Source organism: Protopterus annectens, chromosome 3.part1, assembly GCF_019279795.1.
Source record: "Protopterus annectens isolate FY-2018-M chromosome 3.part1, PAN1.0, whole genome shotgun sequence".
Taxonomy (NCBI): domain Eukaryota; kingdom Metazoa; phylum Chordata; order Ceratodontiformes; family Protopteridae; genus Protopterus; species Protopterus annectens.
This window is the reverse complement of record NC_056732.1, coordinates 216,581,938-216,609,854: the sequence shown is the minus strand read 5'-3', so window position 1 is coordinate 216,609,854 and position 27,917 is coordinate 216,581,938. Positions and strand designations below refer to the sequence as shown.

Below are 27,917 nucleotides of genomic sequence, written 5' to 3'. Positions count from 1 at the left end.
CATTAACAGAGACATTGGGAACCTCCAAACACTGGACTCTGCCCAGTTCGGCTTTGTTAAGGGCAGATCATGCCTCCTAAACCTGGTGGACTTCTTTGAGACAGTTACCAAGGCTTTAGATGAGGGAAAGGTGGTCCACCTAGACCTCGCAAAGGCCCTTGACACCATTCTGGTATTATAGATAAGCTCACCAGCCTGAACATAAACCCCTACGTCACAAGATGGGTTGCCAACTGGCTCATGGACAGAACCCACATGGTAAGAGTTGCAGGAGCTAGGTCTGATTCTAAACTGGTTACAAGTGGTGTTCTCCAGGGCTCAATCCTAGGAGCCCTCCTGTGAGGCATATACTTCTCTGAGATACAGACAAGCACAGGAGGTCTGTGGCTGACCAAGTTCGCAGACAACTGCAAACTAGGGGCTATAATTGACTCTCCGGCTGACACAGACATCCTCCAAAAGGGTCTCACTGAGACAGATACCTGGTGTCAAAACCATGGCCTCAAGCTAAATGCCAAAAAGTGTGTAATCATCCCCTTTGGAAAAAACAAAGTACCCACAAACTACCACACAGGTGGTAGCCCCCTAAATACGGAAGACGAAATAAGGGATCTGGGGACCCAAGTAGATAGTAATCTCTCCTTTGATAATCACATTGCCAAAGTGGTTAGAAAATCCTTCTATGTGGCCTACCTAATCACAAAAGGGTTTGCATCCAGAAAAAAAGAGGTCATTGTGCCCCTCTACGCATTACTCATCAGACCCATCATAGAGTACAATGCCATTTGGGATGTACCTTACAGAACACCTGCAATAGCTGGAAGGACCACAGAAGTACCTCACCAAGAGGATCACTGGCCTCAAACAGATGCCCTATGCAGCTCGACTGAAGAAACTCCAGCTGTACTCAGTTGCATACCGCCTACTCAGCGGTGATCTATGCCTGACATACAAGGCCATGTCCAACCCAGAATTGATGGACATGCTCTACCTAAAGAAAACCATATCCCCTCAAACCACACGCTCTAGGGATCTAAACCTCACCACAACAATAAATAGGACATGCTAGATGGATAGATTCCTACCCCAGAGACTTCCCATGCTCTGGAACAAGATTCTAGTCTACATTAGGCAGAGCTCCTCAGTAACAGTCTTCAAGAGAAACCTCGATGAGTGGATGGGAAACAAAGTTTACCCCGGGGATCACTTCAGTGGCTGTGCTGGACAGAGGCACAGGGAACTAATGTAAGGGGTTGGCTGCATTGCTGCACTGCAGACACATGCAGTACTGAAAGTCCAAGAAAAGACATTCAGTAGGGTTTGCAAGCTGCTCAGTATAGAACTGTGCCATAGGTACAGTATATACAGAAACTCAAAACTAGTTTGGCAGGCTTGAGATGAAGTAGCAGCCTTCAAGAACACAGACCACATAGCAAGATATCACAAGATTGAAGTGTGTCTTGCAGAAATAATTCCATTCCAATTTTACATCATATAGTCAAGAAAATTAAACGGGACACTTGCACAAGCACAGCCTTATGATACTGAACACGCTACTGTACAAAGAGATTCCCATTTTAAGTGCAGAGTGAGGTATTCAGAAGCTGACAGATAAGCGAAGCAATTTTTACTCCATCTTACACAAAAAGCGTAATACTTTGTAGTCCTTCATATCACTTTGAAGATGTCCTCCCAGGGGTCAAGGAGAGGAATAGAAGTTAAATCAGGAACTAAATGGGTAAATTGATTAAACTTTACCATAGAAAATCAGTACATTACTTTCAGAATGTTGAAAATTCAGTAACATCATGGTATTATTAAAAAAATAAATCTTTAATTAAAACTATGATGGACTGAGTTCCTGAGACATAACCATGAACTCCCACCATCCTTTGATCTTGTTCCTGTGACTCCTGTTTACCCAGTGTCTACATTTCCTATTTGTGCTTTTTTGCTCCACTCAGAACTAGAGATGGATGGATAAATATATGGAGTATTGTAGGTAAGGGAGGTGGTGAGACCAGCAACTGCCATGGGTCTGAGACCTGACATTTTCTGCTGATCAACCTCTTGTAACAGATCTATTGTTATGGTAAGTGCCCTTGTTTAACCTCATGTCTCTGATGGAAGCATTCGGCTGTGAAGACTCATAAAATCAGTGTTTTCTGTTAATGTATGTGAGTTGAGTTAGACTGTTTATTTATTTATGATTTTTGCAGGGGCCCTTATATATTTGCTGGATATGTTCTGCAATTCTACACATCCTCAGGTCCGTTCCCAAACAGCAGAGCTTTTTGCCAAAATGATCTCTGATAAACTTATTGGTCCAAAGGTAATTAAAAATATTTTTTAAAAAAATGGAAAATTAAAAAGATACTACTTGCCACACAGTCATTTTATAAAATTTCTGTACACATTTTGAAGGCATTATCTTTCTTTTGCTCCAGGTTAGAATCGCACTGATGAAGTTTCTTCCTAGTGTTTTTATGGATGCCATGAGAGACAACTCTGAAGCTGCTGTACATATTTTTGAAGGAACACATGAAAATCCAGAACTTATCTGGAATGACAACTCAAGAGAGAAGGTGTCTACCACAGTGCGCGAAATGATGCTAGAGTATGTAGTTCCAAGTTATGAGTGTCTCCATATACAGAAAAAAAATATTTAAGTGATCCTGTACATTTAGGGAGTAGGAATAGATTGAAAGTATTTTAAGGTCAGAATAGTGGCCTGGTCCTAGAAGTCACTAGTTTCTTGTGTCTGTTTTTCAGTTGGAGTAATTTCCTATATAATATAATTATTAAACAGTAAGCATGCTGTAAGGCCATCATTTAATTTGAATCGCAATGTGGAATCCCTAGACATTATTGGAAGATAAATAACTGCTTGTTTGGTACCATTTTTTCTTAAGGAAGTTCCTGTTTCTGAAATCTTTTCTGGGATAAGATGGGGTGTTTTAGTCTTGGTGTATTCCATTTTGTCAGTTGTTCGTGTAGTAGCTGTTTTCTTGAAAGAAGAAAATCCTAAGTGCTTCTTTTAAGTAGCTTTTGCTGTGCCCATACCAGTACTGTCTTCCTGTAAAGATGGTTGTTGTAGTTATGCAAGGTTACATTCTTCTGAGTCATGTAGTAGTAACATACAAAGCATTAGGACATCCCGTGATGGTCATTTCTCATGGCTTACTTATAGTTTTCCATAACTGGTGAATGCTTGTCCATTAACAGAGTGTTTACCACTTTGCCATCCTTTGTTTACTTCTTTCCTGCATGTTCTGACAGAGATCTAGCTCAGGTGTCAACATTTTAAGACTTTTGGATGTGTCATACATGCTTTTCAGTTTCAAAAACTGTTTCCTGTTGAGATATTTTGCTGGATTTAGGCCATTCATTGTAATGTCTGCTCTTGAATATTTTCACTGGTGCTCTTACAGCTGCATATGACCAAGCAGGGCAAATTTGCAGGTCCTTATTCTTTATTCAGACAATGATCATATAACTTCATTATTCAGAAATTATAGTAAAACTACCATGTACCAAAAAAAAAAAAAAGTCGTCTTGAGTTTTGACTGATCACTAAACTGAATTCTCCTTATTTGGATCAGAGCACTGTGAAGATGGATTAATTTGCTGATGTTGGGTCTGTATGAGCGGTTACTTTGACACAGCCCTAGTAGGCTCCTTTTATTTACTTTTATATAAAGGGATGATGTTGACAGTGGTACTGATGGTGATAGCTTTAGTAATTCCACTACCCCTTCATATTTATGATAAAGATTCTTTGTCTTGGTTGAACTTACGGCGTAGTACAATGTCTACAGAAACCTGGATCATCCATTGAGTTTTTATCACTGGAGATGGTCATACGTTTGTCTCTATTTCATCTATGGAGACTTCTGTCCTACCTGGGAAATGTCTTTTATTCAGCTGTCCTCTTAGTATAAGAATATTTCACAACTAAAGGTTCAGGTAAAGTGATTGTGTATCAAATCTTTATCAGAAATGATGTCCAAAGAGGATTTGGTTACTTTCAAATGTTTGCTTAGGTTATCAGATGTGCTGTTAGTACTGCTAGAGTTTAATTTATTTGTAGAAGTAGATGGTGTCCTGTGCACTTTCCCACAACATGAAGTAAGAGAGTTATTTGATGTAGATGCAAGAAGAGATTTAGAGTTTCCCCTCATCAAGAGGTTTTGGACAAGGGTGTGGTGTGTTCCAAAGATAAGGAAGTGCCAACATAATTGATGTCCCTCTTCATCATTGGGTGCTATACAGAAGGGTCTCTACCCTCCAGAAAATGGTTGCCCATAGCATTCCAGGTATAATTAGGGTCAGCAAGCATATTTAAGAAAATCAACAAAGTAATGTACTCCTTTGACTGTAGTCTGTCTGGATTTATGTCTTCGAAATAGTTTTAGAAGACCCTGCCATCATAGAGTGCCACTTTGTCTCTTTCCTATCCTGCTGACTGTAGTTGCCAGAAGCACACCAGTAAATGGATTTGTAATTTCCTATTATCATTTTACCTGTCATGGTTTTTCAGGTACTTAGCTGGCTCAACCAGTGCCCTGGGCCAGTGCTGTGAACCAGCACCTCACCCCTCAACTATTCAAGTAGAGAGTTAAAAAAGCACTCTCACTGTCATAAGCTGATTCTATCACTTACAGTATAGTGATCACTTATTACAGAAGAGCAAAAACATGGATGTTCCTGTACTGGTACACCCACCAGGTGCCCAGATGTGACATGCCACCTCCCTCCAGTCCTAGCAATTCAAGTCCCATTCTGTGCCTTGCCCCCAACTCTTTCAGCATATTTAAAAAAGAGAAGCAATTAATTTCTTCTTTTTAAACTGTAGCAAACTGCTTGCTACAAATGTTGTAAACAGTTGCTACAGTTTGTACCTTGTCTGCACGGAGCTATAGTTTAGATCACATGTTTTGCACTACAGAGCTCAGATTTGACAACATATGCAACACCGACTTTTAAAAGTTGGTATTGCATTAAAGAGAGATGAGGATCGGCTGATCATGACCCCCCCAACACTTTGCATCTGGGGCAGTTGCCCTTCTCGCCCCACCCTAGCTACGCTGCTACTCGTTGTGGAAGTTAAACTTTAAAGTTCTCAGTCCTAGTTTGATCATTTTTCAAAGCCTTTTTTTTCTCAGTGGAGTCTGGCCGTTGGCACAGGAGATTAAGGATTATGAGCTGCATTCTGTAGTGCAGGGTTTCATTACCTCAGCTTCCATTTGCCTACTGTGCAATTTTGGGGAAGCCACTTAACCAGAGAGTTACTTGGCATGCAGTCCTGGAGGATCATCAAGGAGCCTTGCTGCAGTAATTGGGAAATTTGGCAATTAACACCTGATCTTACACACCAGTGTCTCTCTGTAAAACTATAGCTGTCTTGTATCACTCTTCCCATTTGTGAATTATTTGCTGTTACCATGTTTGTATGTTGTCAATACGAGTGCCACTTTCTATCATAAGCAGCATGTACGAAAGTGGCAGAAGAGTCACCAATCTGTTTGCATCTTCTGATCAGTATAATCCATGCTTCTCCATGTTAGTCTGCTTTTACTGGGATTTAAAAAAAATGCATTGAGACTCTGCTTTTTCTAATACTTGTCAGGGACCACTCAGAAAACGAACCCCCCCCTTTTTTAATCCTAGATTTCTGCTATAGCATTCCTTACTATTGAGTATTGGCTTACCGTTCCAGCCTCATTCAGCCAGAAGTTAAAAAAGCAGTCATTCCGGTTTAAAGAATGTATCCTCTTACATTCTGAATCAGAATGATTAGATTCATGCTGAAGGCTCATTCCAGAACAGTTGTATTTTCATTTGTAAAGTAAAAGAGCATACACAGTAATAATTACATTAGCAAAGCTATATACTCTAAATTTTAATGGACAAGAATTATTAGTTAAGCAATAAGAGTTACATAAATTCATAAAACATGATCTGTCATAGACTGTGTCATTCACCTCACAACTAGAACTGAAGCACCAGCACTCAGTGTACTCAACGCAGACTTAACATTCCCAGGTTTCAACTTCTCTTTCTTATCCCTAAAGTTATGTACACACCTTTAACTCTCCAGATCTTATTTCACTCTCATCACACTTGCATGGATCATAAAAGGCCTCAAGCTTTGTTTTAGTTTAGAGTCTTTGAACTCTTTCATCCTTTCATTGTTACTATTTTTAGACATCTTTTTTTGTAAGAAAGTTATAATTGTTTTCATCTAAAATAGCCACTTTGTAGTTGTCATACTCTCCTTTGCTATAGGCAATGACTTGTCTTTTGGGTTTCCCTGCTTTGTTCTTGGTAGTATAATGTTTGTCCAGTGTCTGTAGTGATTTTGGTACTGTATTTTAATGTATTTTGCCCTTTTGACAAATTGCATGGAATACTGCTGTTGCAGGTTGATAATGATTTGAAAGGGCTGTTGTGCTTAGTTGAGTACATTATGGATAAAGTTGAGTAAAAAAATGAGGTTTGCAGCCATAAAATACTGCTGCAAGATGAGCTATTTCAAATGTGTAACATACTATGCGCTACCCATCTCAGACTGACTGTGATACTTCCAGGAATTTTGATCAACATACTTCAGTTGACCATAGAAATAGTGAATCACAAAGGATTGCTTCCTGGAAGTGTCCCTCAGAACTGTCTTCCTCCCAGTGAGACTTCGTCAGGTTAAATATAGAGCCAAGTTTTCAAAAAATGTGGTGCACCTTCTACTAGATACACTTATCCTTCTTGCCCCAAAGTTTCTTCCAGGGAGGCCAGGATTACTTTTTTTGACAACGGGGTATCTAAATTAGCTGTGCAGGTAATGAAGGACAGTCAACCAAAACCTTTCTAGAGAGGAGTCCTCAAAAAGAGTGAAGTGTTTCTTCTCCTCCTGAATTGAATCTTCCTTAGTGATCATTCTCTAGATTCCCCCTCCTTTCAAGTCTTTACACACAGGTTTCTCCCATGTTTCTTTGTCTGTCTCAGTAGTAGACTACTTGAAGCTGTAGAAGGTCATGCTGCAGGCCTCTCGTCACTCTCACATTTCTGGTTGGACAGGGGATAGTGTCGCACACCTTCCCTTGATTCCAGCTTCCTCAATGACCTTGCTGTAGCAGTGGTGGCTTTGATGCCACTTGACACCCTGCTTGTACCAATACCGACTTGGTTTATTTCTAATCTCTTGGTGCCAGCATTGCCATCTTTGGACTTAATGTCCGTTTTCCATGCCAGTCAACTTCCTCGATCCCCACACAACTCATGGGGTCATTATCTCCGGTTTAGTTTTGGTGTGACCCTTTCTTTGATTGTTACAAGTTTTCAGCCTTTTAGCCTTTAAGCTTGAAAACATCACCAGATATTCGCTTGGCATCGAGACTTTGTGCCAGTTTCAGGATTGGAGTTTCAAGCCCTTGGTTCTCAGAACATATAGACATCAGCACTAGATAGTCACTCATCATCAAGGCTCAGTGCTATTGCTTGGAGTTCAATGCTAGGATCTACATCAGTGCCAGCTGTATTGTTGCCAGCATAGGTATCATAGTTGATCTTGGGCTTAGTGCAGCAGCAGCCTTAACTAAAGATGTGCCCGATGGTGCCTGCTCTGCTTAACATCTTTGACTTCATATACTTTCTAACCTATGTCTGAGTCTCCATTTACTTCACAGCACTAGTACAAGAAAGCCTGAGGGCCATCAGCAGAAAAGCAGAAGGGTGTCTAAGCCAGAAGATTCCTTTGTCTCTTTACCCCCGCATAGTTCCCACTAAAGGAGCAAAGCAAGAGTTATGCAGGAGGAGAGAGAGAGATACTCCCCCTGGGACTCTTTAAAGCCAGACAACAGTGATGAAGGCAAGGCTGATTTTCACGTTTCACCTCCCTGACAACACCAAATTTGGGAAGATCTTTCAAATGATGTAGGCACAAGGGGGTGTCTTCTGATAAAGCTCTGGTAGAGGATTTATGGTCAATCTGATCACCTTCCTGACTGATGCTTCCTTTGGTGAAAAATGGTGGTCCTTGTCACACAGGAAGCACTGAAGAAACACAACCATATGGCACCTATGCCTAGGAAGCTGGCTAAGATCCTGTGAATCCATAAGGACCTGAAATGTTGGATGCAGAATACTTACATAGACTTTTTTAAACAAGAAGCATCTTTATTAAATTATCACCTATGACACTGGTAATCACACATTTATATAAATGAAGACAAACCAGTTGCATACATTGTACATCACTTATCTTTCCAGTCATTGTCAATCAGACATTACAAAGCTCATCCAAGTTCCTGCCTTAAACCTCATTCCTCCTCCAAAACATTATTCTGGATGTATTGTTCCCACAATTCCTATTTTGTTTTTCTATGTAATTTGCTCCTACCCTTTTCTAAAGATCCTACTTTGTTGTTTTATCTCTATTACTATGTTCACTACTTCTGGTACAGTGGATCTAGATTTTGATTTCCATTTTCTAGTAATTGCTTTTTTGGCAGCCACCAGAATTAAACTCAGCAAGGCCTTACTATGTCTAGGCAATTTCAATTCTGTATCGCAGCTCAAAAAAAAAAAAAATTCCTTAGTTACACCAATTTGTTTACCCAGTATTTGTGAATTATTTTCAGGGAATTTTTAAAGTCTGTCAACTCATTACACTCTCAAAAGGTATGTTCCCAACTGCCTCTTTCTTCTCCATCACGCCTCCAAAATTTGCAATCTACTTGAGAAAAAAATATATATATATTTGGAGTTTGCTTGGGATTTAAAAATATCTATGCAAACGCTTCCAAGCAAAGATCCTAAATCATCTAGACTTTGTTGCATATTTGGGAGCTGTACATATAACCCCCCCCCCCCATTGTTTTTGTGAATTGCTTATCCATTCTCTCTTCCAAATCCTTTCTAACCTCCTCTGATTGATTCCTGTAGTTATCATGCAATATTTTATATGCCCTACTAATTATCCCTTTATTAACAGCAACTTCTGTTGTAGATTCTACTAAAAACTGTTACCAGTCCTGGTATTTCGCTTAGGATCCCCCTATTTTTTTTCTCTTTGCCTATACTCTATCAATCATTGATAAGGAAGGTAATCGCTAGACTGCAGTCCTAAAGAGGTTTTGGCTTCTTTTCATTCTGTTTCCTTGCATAGACTTTTAAGTTTTTAGTGTTTCTTGCTAGATTAACTTCTACTCCCAGCTTCCCTGTTGACATATTTATTTTTTATTTATCCATTGTTCTTCCTGAGGTCACTGCACTGGTGGGGCACCCTGCCATATCCATTCACTGTACAGGTCCCATTTCTCAGAATAAGAAGAGCTGTGTGATCATGTAGACTAAAAAACTCCCCTGTGATAAAGGTAATGCCTTCATACAGGGACCAAGAAGATTTTTTTTGCATAAGCTCTACCTCCCATTGTTGTAGTTCATGACTAATATAGATTATGTAGGTGTTCATTGGTGCCATGAGGAATATACCCTCCACCCACCTAGTGACACTTTCCTCCTTATATGGCCCACTTGCCACAGAAACAGGTTAACTTCATAGCCCTGAAGTCACCCATACCACCCCCTCCCCTGCAGAAGAAGTACGCATGCCATCATATCATTAATCATCTTCATCCCGACCAGCTCTAGCTGATGTCTGCGATACCAGTCAAACTGTGGTAGTCTGGGCATTAGTCAGGACTTTATTCCTCTGGAGCTGAATGTAGTTGACTGTCTAGTTGCATTGGCGTCCCTACAAAATCCGAGTCCACAGAGCCCATACATTTAACTACCAGAGAAACTGAGGGCTGTACAACATTTTGGGAAGTACATCTAAGCATCTTCCACCTTTGCACTGAGTTTTAGCTGGGATCTATAGTAGATAACCAAACTTTTAAAAGTTCGACTGTCACATGGTCAACACTATATGATCGAACTTTTAAAAGTTTGAATATCTAATAAAAAAAATAAACTACACAAATAAGCTACCTGAACATTTTAAGCAGGGGGGCAAGCCCCTTGCACATCCCGCTCTTTAAATATACCAACTCTGAGATCACAGTACAGTGCAGAAAGGGGAAATCTACCCATTCTGCGCTGTACAGAGATCTACGTTAAAACATTCGAACTTTCAAAAATTTGATCATATGGTGTCTTCCATATGACACTCAAACTTTTGAAAGTTCAGTTATCTAATATGGACCCTTTAGCTGCCAGGCACACATGCTAAGATTCCAGAGCACCATTCTTGAAATGCTGTCTCGATTGCAGGACAAGGTGCCCAACACAGAGCATTAAGAAGATACCTACTCAAGCATCTGCACTCTCCACTATGAATAACTTCACCATTCTGCATGCTGAAAGAACGCATTAGATGGTGCATTGAGGGCAGCAGGAACCACAGGCACTGTACACCATTACACTTGGCGTAGCCTTATCAACTTTGTATAGAAGTCTAGAGTGACTTCCCTTAATACTCCATTTAATAGTTTGGACTTATGGACTTACTCAGATCACTGGTAAAGGAAAAGCTAGAGGAAAGTAAATAGGAGGGAAAAACTTTGCAGCTTTTATCATTCATTTTTGCAGTTCCCCCTTTTCACAACTGAGTTCACATCAGATGTGGTTCATTTGTGACCAGCACAACAACATAAGCAGCCAGAAAAAGAACCATTCTGGATGTGTTGGTGGAGTCTGAGACATTTGCCAGTGAGATGGTAGGAATTTTTACACACCGGGATTTTGCTGTTCATTAGTCTGGACGATAGCAAACCAAACTCTCTGAGTGCATGCCTAACTGCCTGCATTCTGGAGACAGTGTGGGGGGGTAGTTGCCTGTCATGCCTTCTGCTAGAGTGGGTGGCCATGATATAGGGTAGATAGATATTGAACATAATATCCAGAGGCTGTATAATTCCATTTTTGTCTCCATCCCAGCAGCACTGTCTCCTCTTCCCAGTGCCCCCACTCTGTCAGAAGACAGTGATACTAAGATCTTGGACCTCATAGTAAAAAGAGCCATCCATGAGATCCCACCAGACCAGAGTGAGTCCAGATATTCATAGATTCATAGGTAGGTACTAGGCTGTTGGCCCTAGGGCCTATATAAGCCTAGCCAAAAAGGTACCCTGGCTTTCGCCACCCAAGAAAATTATTTTCCTGTGCCCCTGTCGAGCAGAGCCACAGAAGTGATCCCCGATGTGAATTTCCTATTTCCCATTTAGTCATCAAGATTTTTCTTGAAGAGTGCTAATGAGGAGCTTTGTTTGATATAGATAGGTAGTTTGTTCCAGAGTATGGGAAGTCTCTGAGACAGGAATCTATCCCTACAGCATGTTCTGTTTATTGTGGTGACAAGATTTAGGTCCCTAGAGCGTATAGCTCAGAGGGATTGGGATTCCTTTAAGTGGAACATGTCCAACAGCTCTGGGTTTGACATAGCTTTGTATGTTAGGCAGAGATTGCCTCTGAGTAGGCGATATGCAACGGAGTAAAGTTAGAGTTTTTTGAGACAGTCTGCGTAGGGCAACTGTTTGAGGCCATTAATCCTTTGTGAGGTATTTCTGCGGCCTTTCCAGTTGTTGTAGATGTCTTGTGAGGTACATACCAAAAGGGGCATTGTACTCTATAATGGGTCTAATGAGTGACAAGTAGAGGGGAACACTGCAGATTCTTTTTAGTACCGTAAAAGACCAAGGATCTCAGATCCTTACTAGACTTTAGTGGTCTTAAGCAATTTTTTGCTAAAACAGAACAGTAACCATCCACAATTTTTCATTTTGTTACTTGCCAAGAAGAGATTGGATATGCTGTTTGGACCTCCAGTCATCAGAGTATCTATATGCGAAGACTGCCATGGAGTCAGGGAGATTCCTCCACTTCCAAGTACGAGTCGGCTACTAGCAGTATTGGGCTATTTCTTTTAGACTGTCCTCTGGCCCCAGGGTATTCATGAAATACAGGGCTGCAGTTGCAGTAAAGTAAGAGGCTGCATGGAGTGTTTTTTTTTTTTTATACCTAAGTGATTGGCTGCTGGTTACCCTAAATTAAGCGATGATGATGTCCTCCAGAGATTCTTTTCTGTAACAGTTCCTATGCTTGGGGATCACAGTAAACCATGACAAGTCTCAGATGTATCCTGCACAACACACACACACACACACACACACACACACACAGTAACCTGCATAGTTTGTTCACTGGATACCCTTCTTTGCAAGGACAGTTCTATGATTAGCATGATTTTAGAAATTTATCACTCCATATTAGTATCAGCAGCTTTGGGGAACATAGTGGCCACGATTTTTTTCTAGTATCACTTTTTAAATATCTTTATTAAATCACATTTGCAAGCGTGACAACAGGTTTGTTTTATCTTTTTATTCATGTATGTGCAACTCATGGTGATTTTTTTTTTTTTTCACATATTATACACTTTCTTTTTAGCAATTATCATTCCCTTCAACATTGCATAAATTGTTCAGTTTCTGCCATTTCTTAAACCTCGCTCCTCATCCCGAACATTATTCTACATGTATTTTCCCACAAGTTCCATTTATTTCTATGTAGTTTGCTGTTTTCCTTCTATTTCTTTTATCTCCTTTGCAATATTCAGTATTTTGGTTACAGTTCATTTAGATTTTGATTTCTGTTTTTTAATTGTTGCGAATTTCTTTTTTTGACAGCCAATAGCATTAAAATTAGTAAGGCCTTTATCTCTGCAATTTAGATCTTGTGTCACAGCTAAAAGTATCATTTCTTTTGTTACAAGCATTCGCTCCCCCAACATTTCTGACAGAGTACTCTGAAGTAACGTTTTAAAATCTGTCAACTTGATAGTCTCCCAAAAAAAAAAAAAAAAAAAACGCATTCCCAGTTACCTCTTTCTCCCAGCTCACCACTAGCATTTGCTATCTACTTGAGGAAACATTCTTTGAATTCTGCTTATTGTTTAAACATGCCTATGCAAACACTTTCAAGGAATAATCCTAAACCATTCGCATGTAGTAGCATTCTTGGGAGCCATACAAATGTCCTCCCATTGTACATTTCCAGTCTTTTCCAGCATCCTGTAATTTATTCTCATCATTATCATACAGTAGTTTTATATGCCTTATTAATTAGCCCTTTTTTAAAAGCAGCATCTGTTCTAGACTGCAGAAACTCTACCAAAGATGATATTTTACTTAACATTCCCCTGTCTTTCTTCTTGCCTTTCCATGTACTCTGATATTAATCCGTAGTAGGGAAGGCAGTCTCTAACCTGCAGTCCAAACTTCTGTTTAGCCTCATCCCACTCTATTGCCCACAGAACACTGGCTTCTTTGTTAAAGTTCTTTAGTAAATTATTCTTTGAAATGTTATGACACTGCTGTTGCTGCATCTAGAGCAGCTTCTACTGGGTCAGTGATGAGAAGATTTGCCTGGTTCCATTTCCAGACTTTGCAGTAAGATGTCGAAGCCGAGATCCTGAATGCTTCCTTGAAGAAAAAGGTATCATTTGGCCAATCCCCTGCTGAGATCCATAAAAGGTTTGATGAAAGAGGGAAGTTAATTTAGGGGCTTGCTCAGATTTCTCCACCCCAAATGCCAAAGTATAATAGGAATTTTTACTCTAGTTCAAGATCCTTTTATAGGAAATATAATAAACAGTCTCAGCAAGATACATGCAAACACAGTTTCAGAAAGCAGTGGCAAGGAGGTTCAGAAAATAGGGTGAGGATCCATCAAAACTAGCAAAACTAGCAGACTTGACTATATGACCCATTCATGGTCCTCCCCTCTCCTCCCCTACCTATTCTGGTGTTTCAGTGAAACTGTATCAAGATCTAGGTATTCACTGTCCTCTATGGCACCAGAAAATGTCATGCACTTGGGTTCTGAAAATGATTAAAAAAGGCTACAACTGGTAATGGAACTCCCTTCCTCCTTTCTAAATTCCTCAACGTCCAGTACGGTCAGACTTCCTTGTTTCCTCTTATACTGGAGTAAATTCTGTCTCGAAGTCACAGAACCTGTTTCCACATATCAAACAGGGAAAGGATTTTATTTAAAAATCTTTCTGGTGCCAAAGAAAGAATGAGGGAACCTGGAAACCTGTCCTAGACCTTTCTTTTCTAAACCTTCACATCAAAGTCCCAAAATTCAAAATACTCTGCCATCTTTGTTACCTCACATGTTATCTCTGAGTTTTTTTTGTCATCTCTGTATTTAAAAAATGCTTATAATCACATTGCAATTCTCAGTCATTTCAAAATTTTTTTTAAGATTTTCTGTCTGCTGTAATTTTCAGATCTGAAGTCGTTAACTTCATTTATCTGCAACCTGTGGGTATTCGGATCCATATCGGATCCGAGCCGGCAACATTTTATCAAGCATATGCTCTAAGCGCCTCCCCATACCCATAATCCCTCACCTCTCCTACCTTCTCTCCGATCTTGTTTGCCGCTTCATGCGTATGCATTTTGGTCTCTATAGCTCCAAGTTGGGTAGTGTAAGTGGAACTTTTGATTCTTTAGTTAGTGTGTGTGAGAGTAGTTTGTGATAGCCCTTCCTCCCCTTCGTCTTGTCGTCGGTTTGTTAAAAAAAAGTAATTAGAAAGTTTGTGTTTTTTTCTTGAATAGAGTAGGCTTAGCCAACCCCTGAGTGTGCATGTGTCTAGTTTAGCATTTGGCTCAGTGGAGTGTATTATGGCTGACCAGCCTAAACCAATGTTCAGGAAATACACAGAGTGTGGCCATAAGCTTTCACCGGCTGATGGCCACACTGTGTGTTATTTGCCTTGGCGTTCCCCATCTTAGTTTGCCATGTGCTGTGTGTGCAGGGTTCAATCCCAGAGCCCTTAAAGAAAGGAAGGTGAAACTGGTAGCCAAGTGCCTGCTACCAGTTTCTGCCTTAGAGACAACTGGCCTCAACATGGGCTCCTGTAGCCGACCAACCCCCCCCCCCTCAGGCTTGGGAGTCAACCTCCCTCTAAACCTGCTGAGGCGGGGACAAAAGTTGCAGATAAGGACAATAAAGAGAGAGAGAAAAGGGTAGAGAGGCATCGCAAGTGATGATCTGAGCGGGAGCCTTTTTCCAGTCCACCTGTGAAAGTTGTTAGGACCACTTCTCCTCGGCTCCATTCCCAGAGGTTCTCCCTGGAGCCGACGTAGCCCTTGGATTGGAGGCCTTCTTCGAGGTCATCTCATAGGGCCAGATCCAAGTTGGTCACCTCCTTGCGGTCAACTCTGAGTTTGTCGGAGCTTGACGTGGACAGGATGATGTGTAGATTAATTCGGACCCAAATCCAAATGGGAGTCTTGCCAGGCCCCTCTCCGGCTGGAGGAGGGATCTCTTTGCCCTTCTTCCATCCTATCTCTCCTTCCCTGATCCGACCATCGGTTTCGGGGTTTATGGATCTGAGCTTGGGGGTTCGGCACCTACAGTTCCTCCAACCTCGACGCTGGCCATTACCTTGAGTTCCTCTGATCAGACTTGTTCGGATACGAGCAACTCTCGGGGTCAAGAACAGGGAGCTGGATCTGGGGGAACGGAGAGGTCTTCGACTCCGACTTTGTCAGATCTGAGCCGTTCCTTCAGAACCCTGGCTACGTTGGCCTTAGCACCGATCCTCACAACGGAGCCAGGGAGAACTTTTTCCTTGTTGGTTGCCAAGGAGGTGCGCTCTCCTTCGGCCTTCAACATGGTGGAGAGGGTTCTCTCCCAGGGATTGAGACCCCAGCCCATTGCCTTGGACTCCGCCCAGGCTGCCTTGTATTTGGGTACGACTCCCATCAGCTTGTCCCAGGGACAGCCCGTGCCAGAGGACCCCCGGGTGGATCCCATTGTGGAACCCCCATGACTTATGAGCCCTCTTCAGAGAGTCCCACTGAGGAGGCCCCACGTAAGTATTCGTGTAAGAGGAGGCACATGGGCTCCCCCGAGTCCCTCACAGAAGATACTGACTTGGATGAAGGTGAGGGCTCCCCCAGGTCACCTCCCGAGGATGTCTCCTTTGGAGACATCATGGAAATCCTCCGCCAGAGGGGAGGTTGGTCAGCCCCACAACCCTCAACGGACGAATCAGTATTCTTGGAAGCCTTTGGCACACGCCCATTTACATCCTGGGTGTCCCCTCCTGCAGATCCATTAGTGGTTCTTATCACCACGTGGGCATGGAAGGAGCCTGACACCATAGAGCCAATACCCAAACGTCCAGACAGGATCCTTTCTCCTCCCACAGACAGACAGGCTTGGTACAAGGGATACACTGTGGATGCTGTGGTGGTGGCGGCTGCCACCAAGAGAGAACTGTCTCAGGAAAGTTCTTCGGTCCACACTCTGGGCAAATAGTCTAGGGCGGTGGACAGCTTTGGGAAGTGAGTTTTTTCTTCAGTGACGTTTTCCATATGAGCGCTGAATTATTTGGCACACATCATTTGACTCCAGCGAGACCTGATCATGGAATTCGCTGCGTCACCCTCAGAGTCCTTATCACCAGAGGACAAGCGACTGTTATCAGTGAAAATGTCGACTCTGAAATCCGTTTCTAACACGTCCATGCATCTTCTTTCCCACGCCATGGAAGGAGCGGCTAGGGCGGCTGAGACTGGCTTAGCTATGAGGCTGCACGCCTGGCTCACTCTGCCATTTCACAGATCCCTTCAAGGCATCTTTCATGAATGTTCCCTTTGACGGTTCCTCCCTTTTTGGGAAGACAGTTCGTAACACCTTAGTCCAGAGCGAGAAGGACAGGAAGACTCTGTCTGCCGTTGGAGTCTGCTTCTCTAGCCCTCAAAGATCCTTTTCTAGGAATCAGAGAGGGCAGAAGAAGATGTGGTTCAGAAAATCTCAGTTATTCCGCAACACTCAGGATAACTCATCCCCTAGAGGCAGAGGGGGACAAGACAGATGCCTCCCCGGAGGCACAGAGGGGGTCCGAGGAACTTTGGGTTGAGGAAGACCTTCTCGGACCAACCCGCACAGCAACCCTGAGGGGTTGCTCGACTGTTCTACTCTGGAAACAGTCGGGGAAAGATTGTCATTGCACCTAATGGCTTGGGAGTCCATCACGACGGACCGTTGGGTGCTCCAAATAATATCCAGAGGATGCTCCATCCTGTTGATCACCCCACCTATACAATCAAAGTGCCTCCTGGATGTCCCACCCGCTCAAAGGGAGGCTGCAGCACACGAAATTTCAAAGATTCTTTACAATCGGACCATCTAATCGGTCCCCCCAGATCAGTCCGGATTAGGTGTTTACTCCAGGTTCTTTTTAGTGCCAAAAAAGACGGGGGACTTCAGACCCATATTGGACCTGTCTACCCTGAACCTTTCAGTAGCCAAGCAGAAATTCTGGATGGTCACCTTACAGTCCATCCTACCTTATCTCCGAGGATGCGCCTAGATGTGCTCGATAGACCTCCAGGATGCTTAATACCATATCAAGATTTGCAGAAGCTCCAGGAGATTTCTTTGCTTCCGGCTGGGAGCCAATCATTTCCAGTTCAGAGTCCTACCCTTTGGTCTCACCACAGCCCCCAGGGTGTTTACCAAGGTTATGACAGTAGTGGCGGCTCACCTGAGGCTTCAGGGAATTCAGGTGTTTCCTTACCTAGATGATTGGCTCCTTGCTGCTACCACCAAGCGTCTACTTTGCATGGCCAAGAGAATCCTTCATGCATCTTGCAGTCAATCTAGGAATCACCATCAACATCTCCAAGTCCCGCCTAAATCCGACACAGACCTTGGAATTCATAGAGACACGGTTGGATACTCTACTATTACTAGTTTTTCTCACTCAGGACAGGATTCAGAACCTACGGGCCCATGTATCAGTGATCCTCGGCCCCAGGGCACCGATTGCGAGCGACATCCTCCACGCCCTAGGCTCCATGGCAGCAGAAATTTCAATTCTACCATGTGCGCACCTTCACATGAGGGTGCTTCAGTGGACCTTGGCAGTTCAGTGGTCTTGGTTAGACCACCCCATGGACTACCCTATATGGATCAGCAAAGCCTGCAAGACTTCTCTTCTTTGGTGGCTCCACTCGCCGGAAATCTTGGCATGTCGCCCATTCTTAAAATCCCCAGCCCAAGCCACAGTGATCACGGACACCTCCCAGCTCGGGGGGGGGGGCACTTTTTGGGAAGGACAGTTCAAGGCATGTGGTCCCAAACCGAGACCAGATTGCATATCAGTGTTCTGGAGATGTGGGCAGTGCTTTTAGCGTTGCAAGCCTTTCACACTGTTCTCCTCCCAGGGGCGATTTCAGTTCAGTCAGACAACATGTCCATTGTTTGGTACATCAACAAAGGAGGGAACAGATCTTACCCTGTCTGCCGCGAGGCCATGAGAGTGTGGGAGTGGGCGATTTCCACCAGTCGGTTTCTGATCACAACGCACATACTGGGAAGCTCCAACATTTTAGCGGACAGATTGAGTCGGGCTGTTCTAATGCCACACGAGTGGTCTCTGAAACAGTCAGTAGCGGAGGAGATCTTCCTAGAGTGGGGTCACCCTTGCTGAGATCTCTTCGCATCTCCTTCCAACACAAAGTGCAATGAGTTCTTCGCTCTAATCCCCTCCCCAGAGGACTCTCCCATAGATGCTCTAGTCCATGCTTGGCCTCCCGGGTTACTGTATGCCTATCCCCCGCTACCTCTAATTCCGAAGTTTCTTCAGAAAGCATACTGACTGGGGTGCAAAGTGATCCTCATTGCCCCATTCTGGCCGCATCAAGTGTGGTTCCCCTTCCTCTGGTCTCATGCTCTAACTCCTCCATGGATTCTAGATCCCTGCCCGGATCTCGTATCTCATCCCTCAGGCATCAGTCTGCCCAACCTGGACAGCCTCAAGCTGACTGTTTGGTTGCTCCAGTTCCCCTGATCGCTAGGACTCCCAGTTTATCATCTTCGGTAAAGAGTATTCTGGTAGCATCCCTCAAAGCTTCTACTAGGAAGGTTTACCGCAGCAAAGGGAAACGCTTCTCTATTTGGGCCTCTCAGAGAAGCATAGATCCATTTACTGCCCCCGGTTCCCGCAGTCTTGGAGTTTTTGTCATATATTTTTCAGCAAGGGGCTAGTTCCTCCACAGTGCAAGTACAACTAGCAGCCATATCTAATTTTCATATTGGCGAAAATTTGAATGCTCCGGCGTTCTTGAGATTGTGCAAGGCCTTTCTAAAAGGTACTTTTCTCTTGCGTCCCCCGGTTAAGAATTCTGTCCCCCCTTGGGACCTTACTCTAGTCCTGCAGGCATTGGTGGCACCCCCTTCTGTGAACCAGCAGCGTCGGTAGACTTAATATTTCTGTCCTGGAAGACGGACTTTTTAGAGGCCATTACTTCAGCTAAAAGGGTTTCTGAGATCCAAGCTTTGTCTGCCATGCCCCCTTACTTGATTTTTCATAAAGACAGGGTTTTGCTTCACACGAACCCTTCTTTCTTACCGAAAGTGGCTTCTGAATCTAACATTAACCAGATGATTAATCTGCCTGTGTTCTTTCCAAATTTCCAGAACAAGGGTGACTAAAAGCTGCATTTACTAGATGTTCATAGATGGCTTCATTTCTGTCTACACAGGACTAAGCAATTTCGTAAGTCTGACCAATTATTCGTGTCCTTTTCTAGACCCTTTTTGGGCAAGGCCATTTCCAAGGTCTCCTTAACCAGGTGGATTACGCAATGTATACTGCAAGTCTGTAGGGATAAAGGCCTATCCCCACCTGGTCCTATTAAAGCCCATTCCACCTGATCTATGGCAACTTCTGCTGCTTTTTGGTCTAGGGTTTCTCTGGATGTTATCTGTGCAGCAGCGACCTGGGCAAGTTCACATACATTCATCTCTCATTATAAGTTGGATTTGATCTCTAGAGGGAGAGCATCCTTTGGCTCTGCGGTGCTCAGGAATATCCTTTTAGGAGGGCCTCCCAGGAGTTTTGGTAGCTGGGGACTCTGTCCCACAGGTTGCAGATAAATTAACTACTTCAGATAAAGAAGTTATGTATTCACCATAACGTTCCATCTGAGTAGTTATACTTCATTGTCTGCAACCGTCCTTCCTCCTTCCTCCGAACCTGTTCTAGGTTAACATCATTGAGTTGCTAATAGTTTGGTTAGTGGCAAACTCGATCTGAGGGAAGGTAGGAGAGGTGAGGGATTATGGATAAGGTGAGGAGCTTGGAGCAGATGCTTGATAAAAATGTTGCCGGCTTGGGTCCGATATGGATCCAAATACCCACAGGTTGCAGAAAATGAAGTATAACTACTCAGATGGAACGTAATGGTGAGTACATAACTTCTTTTTCTTTCACCCTTTGTTTGGTTTGTCAAAATACCCAAGGGTGTTTACGAAGTACTTGGCATCTACAACTTGCAGTGGGATATTATTGGGAATTCACATTTTTCCGTATTTAAGCAGCCATATGTTTGCACATTCTTTTACAATTTGTCAGGAATCACTAGTTTGAATATGAAGATTTTTTCTTAGACTAGAGTTTCAGGGGGTTGGGAGGGTGGCTTGATTGTTAAGGTGTTTGCCTTACAAACACAAGGTGCAGGGTTTGAGTCTCACAAGGGATAATTGGCTAGGCTTAAAATGGCTCGCAAGGGCAGTTAGCTTAGTACTAACCTATGAACCTATAAGGTGATCACAGAAATCTTTTGCTATTCTGTCAAACAGGCTACTGTTTCTTTCATATCTTCTAGATATCCGTTATGATACCTTTTCCTCAGGACAAAGTAGAATTTTACAAGGAACAGTTTCTGATATCCATCCAGCGTCTGACCTCTGTCAAGTAATGTTTTAGGAGTCTAGGTTTCATGGCCTCTACAATTATCATGATTTCTTTAGCCAGATTTCGTATGATGAAAATTTAATTTCAGATTCTAGTACTGAGGTTTATGCAAAAGAAGTTAGTTTGGTGGCTTGGGCTAGTTGCTTTTGCCAGGATGTTGGATATTTTTTTTGTTTAATTTTTTCCTAGCATGCATCTAACTGGTAGGGTTCTAGTCTCCTGTACTTGAGGCAAGAACGCTCAGGTTTGGCACCCTAACAACTGACTTAATACCACTGTCATTGAGCTGTTCAGCAGTTAGTGCACATGGAAGGTGCGCTTAAACTTTGGAAGTTGGACAATTGTCGTATCCTTGTCAGGATATAACCATGTAGCTTAGACTGCTGCCAACAGTGATGTCCATTGTGTTGTGTGGTGTTGTAAAAAGAAGGCTTCATTTAAACTGTTTATAAAATCTTAACTGCATTGTGTATGAAGTATTTATCCCGAAGAGGCTCCAGAGGAATGTAGAGTACACCTTTTCAGACTGCTTCGTTGCCCAGTTGAGAATAATCTGCATCTGTTTAATATTGTCATCCCATACTTCTGATGAGTATGGGCAATACCACATACATTAACTGATTATTGTCTTGTTGCCATTACTGTATCTGCTGAAACTGAATCTGTTGCGACACTGTAATAGCTAAGATTTCCTCTAAGGATTGTTTAGAGTACTGTTGTAGACTTAACAACTCTGTTCTGTAGAATTCAGTCTGCATTTGAATCCTTATAGCTCATGCTTGTAAGCTGTGTAACTGAATGTGCTGCAACTATCCTGTAAAAAGAACATGAGCGCTTCAGGTGGGATCCACCCACTGCCAAAAAAAAATAAAAAATTACATGAATAATTATTTGGTTCAGCAAGAAATTCAAGTGGGCAGTATACTTTGCGTTAGAAAGATACTTTTTACTGTGGTGGAACATACATTAAGCATTGTGCTATTTTTTTACAGGCATTTTAGACAACAAAGGGACAATCCTGATGTAGACTGGAAGGTAAATATTCTTTATTCAAATTTGTCATTTCATTGTAGTTCGCATACTTTCTGAGCTTTTGAATGTTAGGCCAGCATCATTATGAGTTTGTACTACTGTCTGTAAGTGATTAGACCTTATTAGGATTAGAATGCGTTTACACATGACACTGACTTTACTTAACAACATACTTCTCAACTGTACCTGACTGTTGCTTCATATTTTTGTGTTGTTCCTTATAAATTATTTCATTTTCCGGTAAATTACTTAGGGTTATAGTCAGTCAGTACTGACAGAGTTTTGTACTTCTTATTGTGTAGAAAGTGCATGTTGTTGCAAAACATGATCTAGCCAATTTAAGTGAATTAAAGTAATATGTAAAGATTATCTTTGATTTTGGGTCTTTGTCTCTCCATTATGTTTTGCTTTATTCAGCATTCTTGAGTAGACAGTGTGAAGTATGCTTAGCGATGCAGTTCAAGGAAGGCAAGTTTGCTGCCGTTGTCGTATGAAGTAGTGCAGTAAAACTTTTGTACATTGTATGGCTTTTCAGGTAGGATACAGCTACCTACAGAAGCCTTCTGCAAAGAGTAACTGTCAAGATCACTTACATCGTTATATCAGCACAGTTTAGAATTTTTTCTAGCTTCTGCACATGGCACATGTGTGGATCTCAGCCATTCCTCCCACCATTTTTCCCAGTATTTCTCTTAAACTAAATATCGATCCTAATGTTGATCATAGATATGTTCACACATTCAATGTTTAGAAATGCAGAAAGTGTTCAGGTAGTTGGGCAGCTGTGTAGTTAAGGGATATGTGACTAAACTATGGCCCAGGCAACTTGTGTTTGAATCGCAGGTCTGGATGCTGAATGCAGGACAAGGGACTTAATTCCTAACTTGTGGCCACATTGGAGAGGGTGGTAACACTTGCTGGTTGAGAATTTGGATGTCATCTGCCAGCTGTAACTCTGCCAAGGCTGAAGCACAGGCAGAAGGAAAGATCCAGGAAGCATGCCTCAATGATGTCCAACATTTACACATATTGCATATGCCTCCTCCCCACTGACCAGCAAGGAGGGGAAATGTGCCTGGTTGCGCACAGAAAGATTTCAGGCACCTTTCTGTGCATTGATGAAATCTGTTATTGCTACCCAACGTTATATTATGAATGTGTATTGTCTGTGTGTGTATATGTAAGAGTTGTAGCTTGTTGTTAGAGGAAGGGTTGTGGTGGGGGCAAAAGTAAATGTTCTTGCAATCAGTAGATCACTAAGCAGGACCCATACCAGTACTCTTTTTTGAAAGACCCATTACAGAAACCATTTGCCACAACTGAAACCTGGTCAACTACAGGATATGAGGCCTATATTAATGCCTTCATTGCCACTATGAAGGTGGAAGTCCTTTCCAAGCTAATAGAAGAAGTTAAGGGATCCGGCAGCAGTACAGTTATCAGTCTTCTCCTTCCTGAGGTGACTTGCACTCCTCAAGAGTTGCAAGCTGTCCCTCAAGTAGTGTGCAATTAAGCATGGAAGGTGCATCCCCAACAGCCACTTTGGACGAAAGTTTCCCAGGGTGTCCATTGCTATCTGTCCCACTTTTGAGTATCCAGTAACATGGCTGTGCCTAGCCAGCTCACATAGATTGAGCTCTGGAGATTCCTAATGATATCAGTGTTTGATTTGGGATCAATGAGACTGCTCCTCCGTTCTCTAGTCGAGTTAATTTTAGACACAAGCTCATTGTTTGCTTTGGATGGTACATACCCTAATGGACACCTGAACACATTCTTGGGCATAGTTTGATGCATAGAACTTGTGCAGGCTTTTCATGATCAGGTATGGCCCGGACACCTACCTGACATTTGTTCATCACACCACCTTTCATGTCAGTGAGTCCATACCACTGCTTATATAGAGCTATTGGTGGGAGAACATGTCCTTTCCTTTTAGTATCTTCTTGGGAAAGTTTGAGCATACAGAGATCTTTGTATTTAAGTAAGAAAAGGATGATCAAAGATCTATGCTGTGCAACTTCTTTGGGAAGACTCTTAAGCTCATGAAATACACTGTAAACAGGCATATTGCTCCTCTGCCTTCTCTCCAGAAATGTTTAAGCTAGTATCTGAGGAGAAGGGTAAAAAGCATGGAGTCATCCCCCATGAAACCTGTCCTGGAGGGGAGTGTATTTTGCATCCCGGAAGCATCACTTCCAGGAAGGGAAATGCTTTGTATAAGCTCTTAGTAAAGTTGTATGGCCTCCTAACTGGTCAACCCTAAGCAACTCCTGTGTGGTTTCTTCAGTTCAGTGTCATGTCATAGAGACCTTAACACCCTTACCTTCTCGTACCATGTGCTAGGAGATGCAAGTCTTTCAAGCATGGTGGATGAGCTGATCTATTCTGTCACTTTGGAAGTGCTATATCTTAATAATATTTCTCACCTGTCCCCATTCCAGGCTTTCCTTGTGGTCCAAGTTTTAGAAAATATGATAGACCTTCATATAAACCTGGGTCCAAGGAGTCTCTGGAAAACCATTACTACAGCTTTTGCATTGGATTTTCAGATAATCTACTGTAACATTCAGTGTGCTCTTACTGTGCCTTGTGTAGCATTGTCAGGAATGTACATGTCCAAGTTGTATTGACTAAGCTTTCCCCCTTGAGGATGGACTTGGTCACAGGACTGGGAAATTCTATTTGCTTGCCTTTTTTTTTAATAAGCAATTGTACTTCATACTTGGGTATTGTTCAAAGGCTACTTAAAATTATATTTAACAGTAGGATGAATCAGTGAGGAATAGAGTGGTGCAGTGCCCCTCTTGGAGTGACAGAGCTATACCTTGCCATGGCATCTTAGTATAATCTTCACATTTTTGCCAGGAGTTAACAGTTTTGACAGTCTATCACAAGATAGGTCTCACTTTGGAAGAGTAGCAATGTCAGTGGCTCAACATATAGTTTATCTTTGATGCTAGAAAGATCTGAAGGTTGTGGGTTTTAGTCCCACACCAAATTTTTGAATTTGTTTTTCCAGTACTAGCATTGTAACATAGGTTCATAGGTGTGTACTAGGCTAATGGCCCTGGAGCCTTTACAAGCCTAACCCATAGGATTACCTTGGCATCATGCCACCCAACCTTAGTTCCTAGTGCCTCTGTCGAGTAGAGCCACTAGAGTGATCCCCGGGGTGAATTTTCTGTTTCCCCATCCACTCATCAAGATCTCTCTTGAAGAGGGCCAGTGAGGTGCTCTGCTTGACATGTATGGGAAGTCTATTCCATAGCATTGGCAGTCTCTGGGTTATGAACCTGTCTTTCCAGCATGTTCTGTTGATTGTGGTAGTGAGGTTGAGGTCTTTGATGCTTGTGGTGCGGAGGGATTGTGATTTCTTTAGATGTAGCATTTCTAACAGAGCTAGGTCAGACATGGCTTTGTAAGTCAAGCAGAGATCGCCTCTAAGTAGGTGATATGAGACAGAGAATAGTTGGAGTTTTTTTGGGTCTGTCCAATACAGGACAAGTGTTTAAGGCCTAGGATCCTCTTGAGGTACTTTTGCAGCCTGTCCAGTTGTTGCAGGTGTCTAGTGAGGTACATGCCAAATGGGGCGTTGTACTCTATGATGGCCTAATGAGGGAAGAGTAGAGGGAGACAATGACCTCTTTCTTCCTGGATGAAAAACCCTTAGTAATGAGATGTGCCACATAGAAGGACTTTCTGACCACAGTGGCAACGTGGTGGTCAAAAGAGAGGTTGCTGTCAACCTGTGTTCCCAGATCTCTTATAACTCCTTCTATGTTCAGTGGACTGCCATCAATGTAGTAATTCAAGGGAACCAGCTTTTTTCCCCAAAGGGGATTAAGACACATTTTTTGGCATTGAGCTTAAGGCCATGGTTCTGACACCAGTCGGTCTCATTCAGGCCTTTCTGTAGGATGTCAGCATCACTTGGGAAGTTAACAATTGCTCCCAACTTGCAATCATCTGCGAACGTTGTCAGCCAGAGTCCTTTCATGTTGGCCTGGAATTCAGAGAAGTAGATACCAAACAGGAGAGGACCCAGGACCCGAACCCTGTGGGACTCTACTCGTGACTGGTCAGCAGTCTGACTTGGAGTCAGCTACTTTCACACTGTGAGTTTTATCTGTGAGCCAGTTTGCAAACCATCTAGTGAGATATAGTGTTTGATGCCTAGCTTAGTAAGTTTTCTTTGATTACTGAGTGGGGAATGGTATCAAAAGCCTTGGCCAGATCAAGGTAGGCTGTATGAACCACTTTACCTTCATCCACAGCTCTAGTGACTGACTCAAAGAAGTCAACCAAGTTGAGCAGGCATGATCTACCCTTCACAAAACCAAACTGTGTAGGATCCAGAGTTTGGAGATTCCCTATATCCTTGTTTATTAGGTCCATGATGATGCATTTCATAGCTTTACATATCAGACTCGTCATGGTAATGGGGCGATAGTTCCCAGGGTCTGTAGTCGCTCCACCTTTGTGGAGAAGGATGATTGTAGCAGTGCGCAATTCGGTGGGGACAAAGCCTGAGGTGAGGCTGTGATTGAACAGGGCACACAGGTGAGGTGCCAGTTCACTCTGTAGTTCATGTAGAGCACAGCCAGGGATACTGTCAGGTCCCATTGAAGCTGTATTCTTGGCCTTGGACGGTGCTGTTTTAACATGTGCAGCAGTAATACTGGGTGCATGGCAATCTACTGGTATTGTGCTTGGTCCTTTGGGGGGGGTCGCTAGGGGTAAAACCAACACTGAATCTGTTTGCCAGTATATTTGCAATATCTGTTGGCTTGGTATAAGAGATACCATTGTGCAGTAGCTCAGAGCAAATCTGGGTATTGCCATGTAGATTCTTTACACAACTATAGAAGGCCTTGTGTTTGTCTTTACTATTTGCTGCAATTCTGTTTTTATAGCTAGCTTTAGAGGATTTGATGAGGGATCTCAACCTTTTACTGAGGCTGATAAGGGAGTCTTTCCATTCTTGGGACTTCACCTTATTCCGCATCAGTTTCCTCCTTCTGTTTTAGAATTTGTTTATGGCAGCATAAGATTGATGCTACATTCTTGAGATGCTGCCCTTTGTATAGGATGCGCCTGTGTGTACCCCATTTACCTGAATTGGTGCTAGTTCAAATAGATGTTAAATATTTCATGGCAGTTACTGTAGAGAGTGGGGTCACTAATGCCAGAAAACTAGATGCTCAATAAATATACACAGTTTAAAATGGACATCCTACAATATTGTAAGCTCCTGTGATAAAATGTCTACGCAAAATGCATATCTTAAAAATGCATTTACATATGATATGTATTTGTCTGCATAATTTATCAACTAATCAAAACATTTATTCAAAGCCTCTTTTTCTTAGAGAAAATAGTATTGTTTTGTAAAAGATGCTGTAACTTTCATGCTTTGTTATGCAGCACTTAACATTTCCTACTTACATTCTTCATAAAGATGTAACCAGAGACCTTATCCAAGTAATGTTCTTTAGTTTTATTTACTCTTTGCAGTACTCATACTGTGACCTCTATAAGTTTATATTACCCAATAATGTGATATTCATCATCTTTTTGACCTTTAGTGTAATCCCAGTAATTTTACTATATTCTATGAAGTCATGCCTGTTGTTTCTTCAGAAATGCATTCTGTTAACTAATGTATATTTTTAAGGTTTTTAGTCTTTATTTTATCTCTTAAATGATGCTTTACCCAAAGTCATTCTTTAACAAAAAAAAATGTTAAATTGCATGTCCTAGCACGTCTTGCCTCTGTCTTCATTTTTCTGATGCATTAACCAGATTTCCCTTGGTCAGTTGGAATACCAGCTTAGGTTTCCCATATTTATGGTGGGACTAGCCAGGTCAACAAAAGTAAATAAATCAAACAGGTTCTTTTAATGTAGTCCAACTTTAACTTGCATCACTGTTAAGCCATCATACAGTTTATTTTTGGATATGCTGGTTCACCTTTCCCTGAGGAAGGTATGTTGCTCCATAATTACCTCCTAGATTTTGAAGTAATCTTATCCTGTCAGTACAGTAAAACATTGCAGGATAAGTGGTGATTTTTTTCCTTGGTCTCCCTCATCATATCACCACA

The 27,917-nt window shown here is 42.3% G+C and overlaps 1 protein-coding gene across 1 annotated transcript in view; it reads left to right on the top strand.

The window, feature by feature from the left end:
• DNAJC13 (DnaJ heat shock protein family (Hsp40) member C13) overlaps positions 1–27,917 on the top strand; it is a gene marked incomplete in the record, with an annotated part of 3,140,357 nt that overhangs the window by 2,803,651 nt on the left and 308,789 nt on the right. The window contains 3 exon segments of the mRNA XM_044066722.1: positions 2,220–2,332; positions 2,448–2,617; positions 21,772–21,814. Of these exon segments, the coding sequence (XP_043922657.1) occupies positions 2,220–2,332; positions 2,448–2,617; positions 21,772–21,814 (326 nt within the window).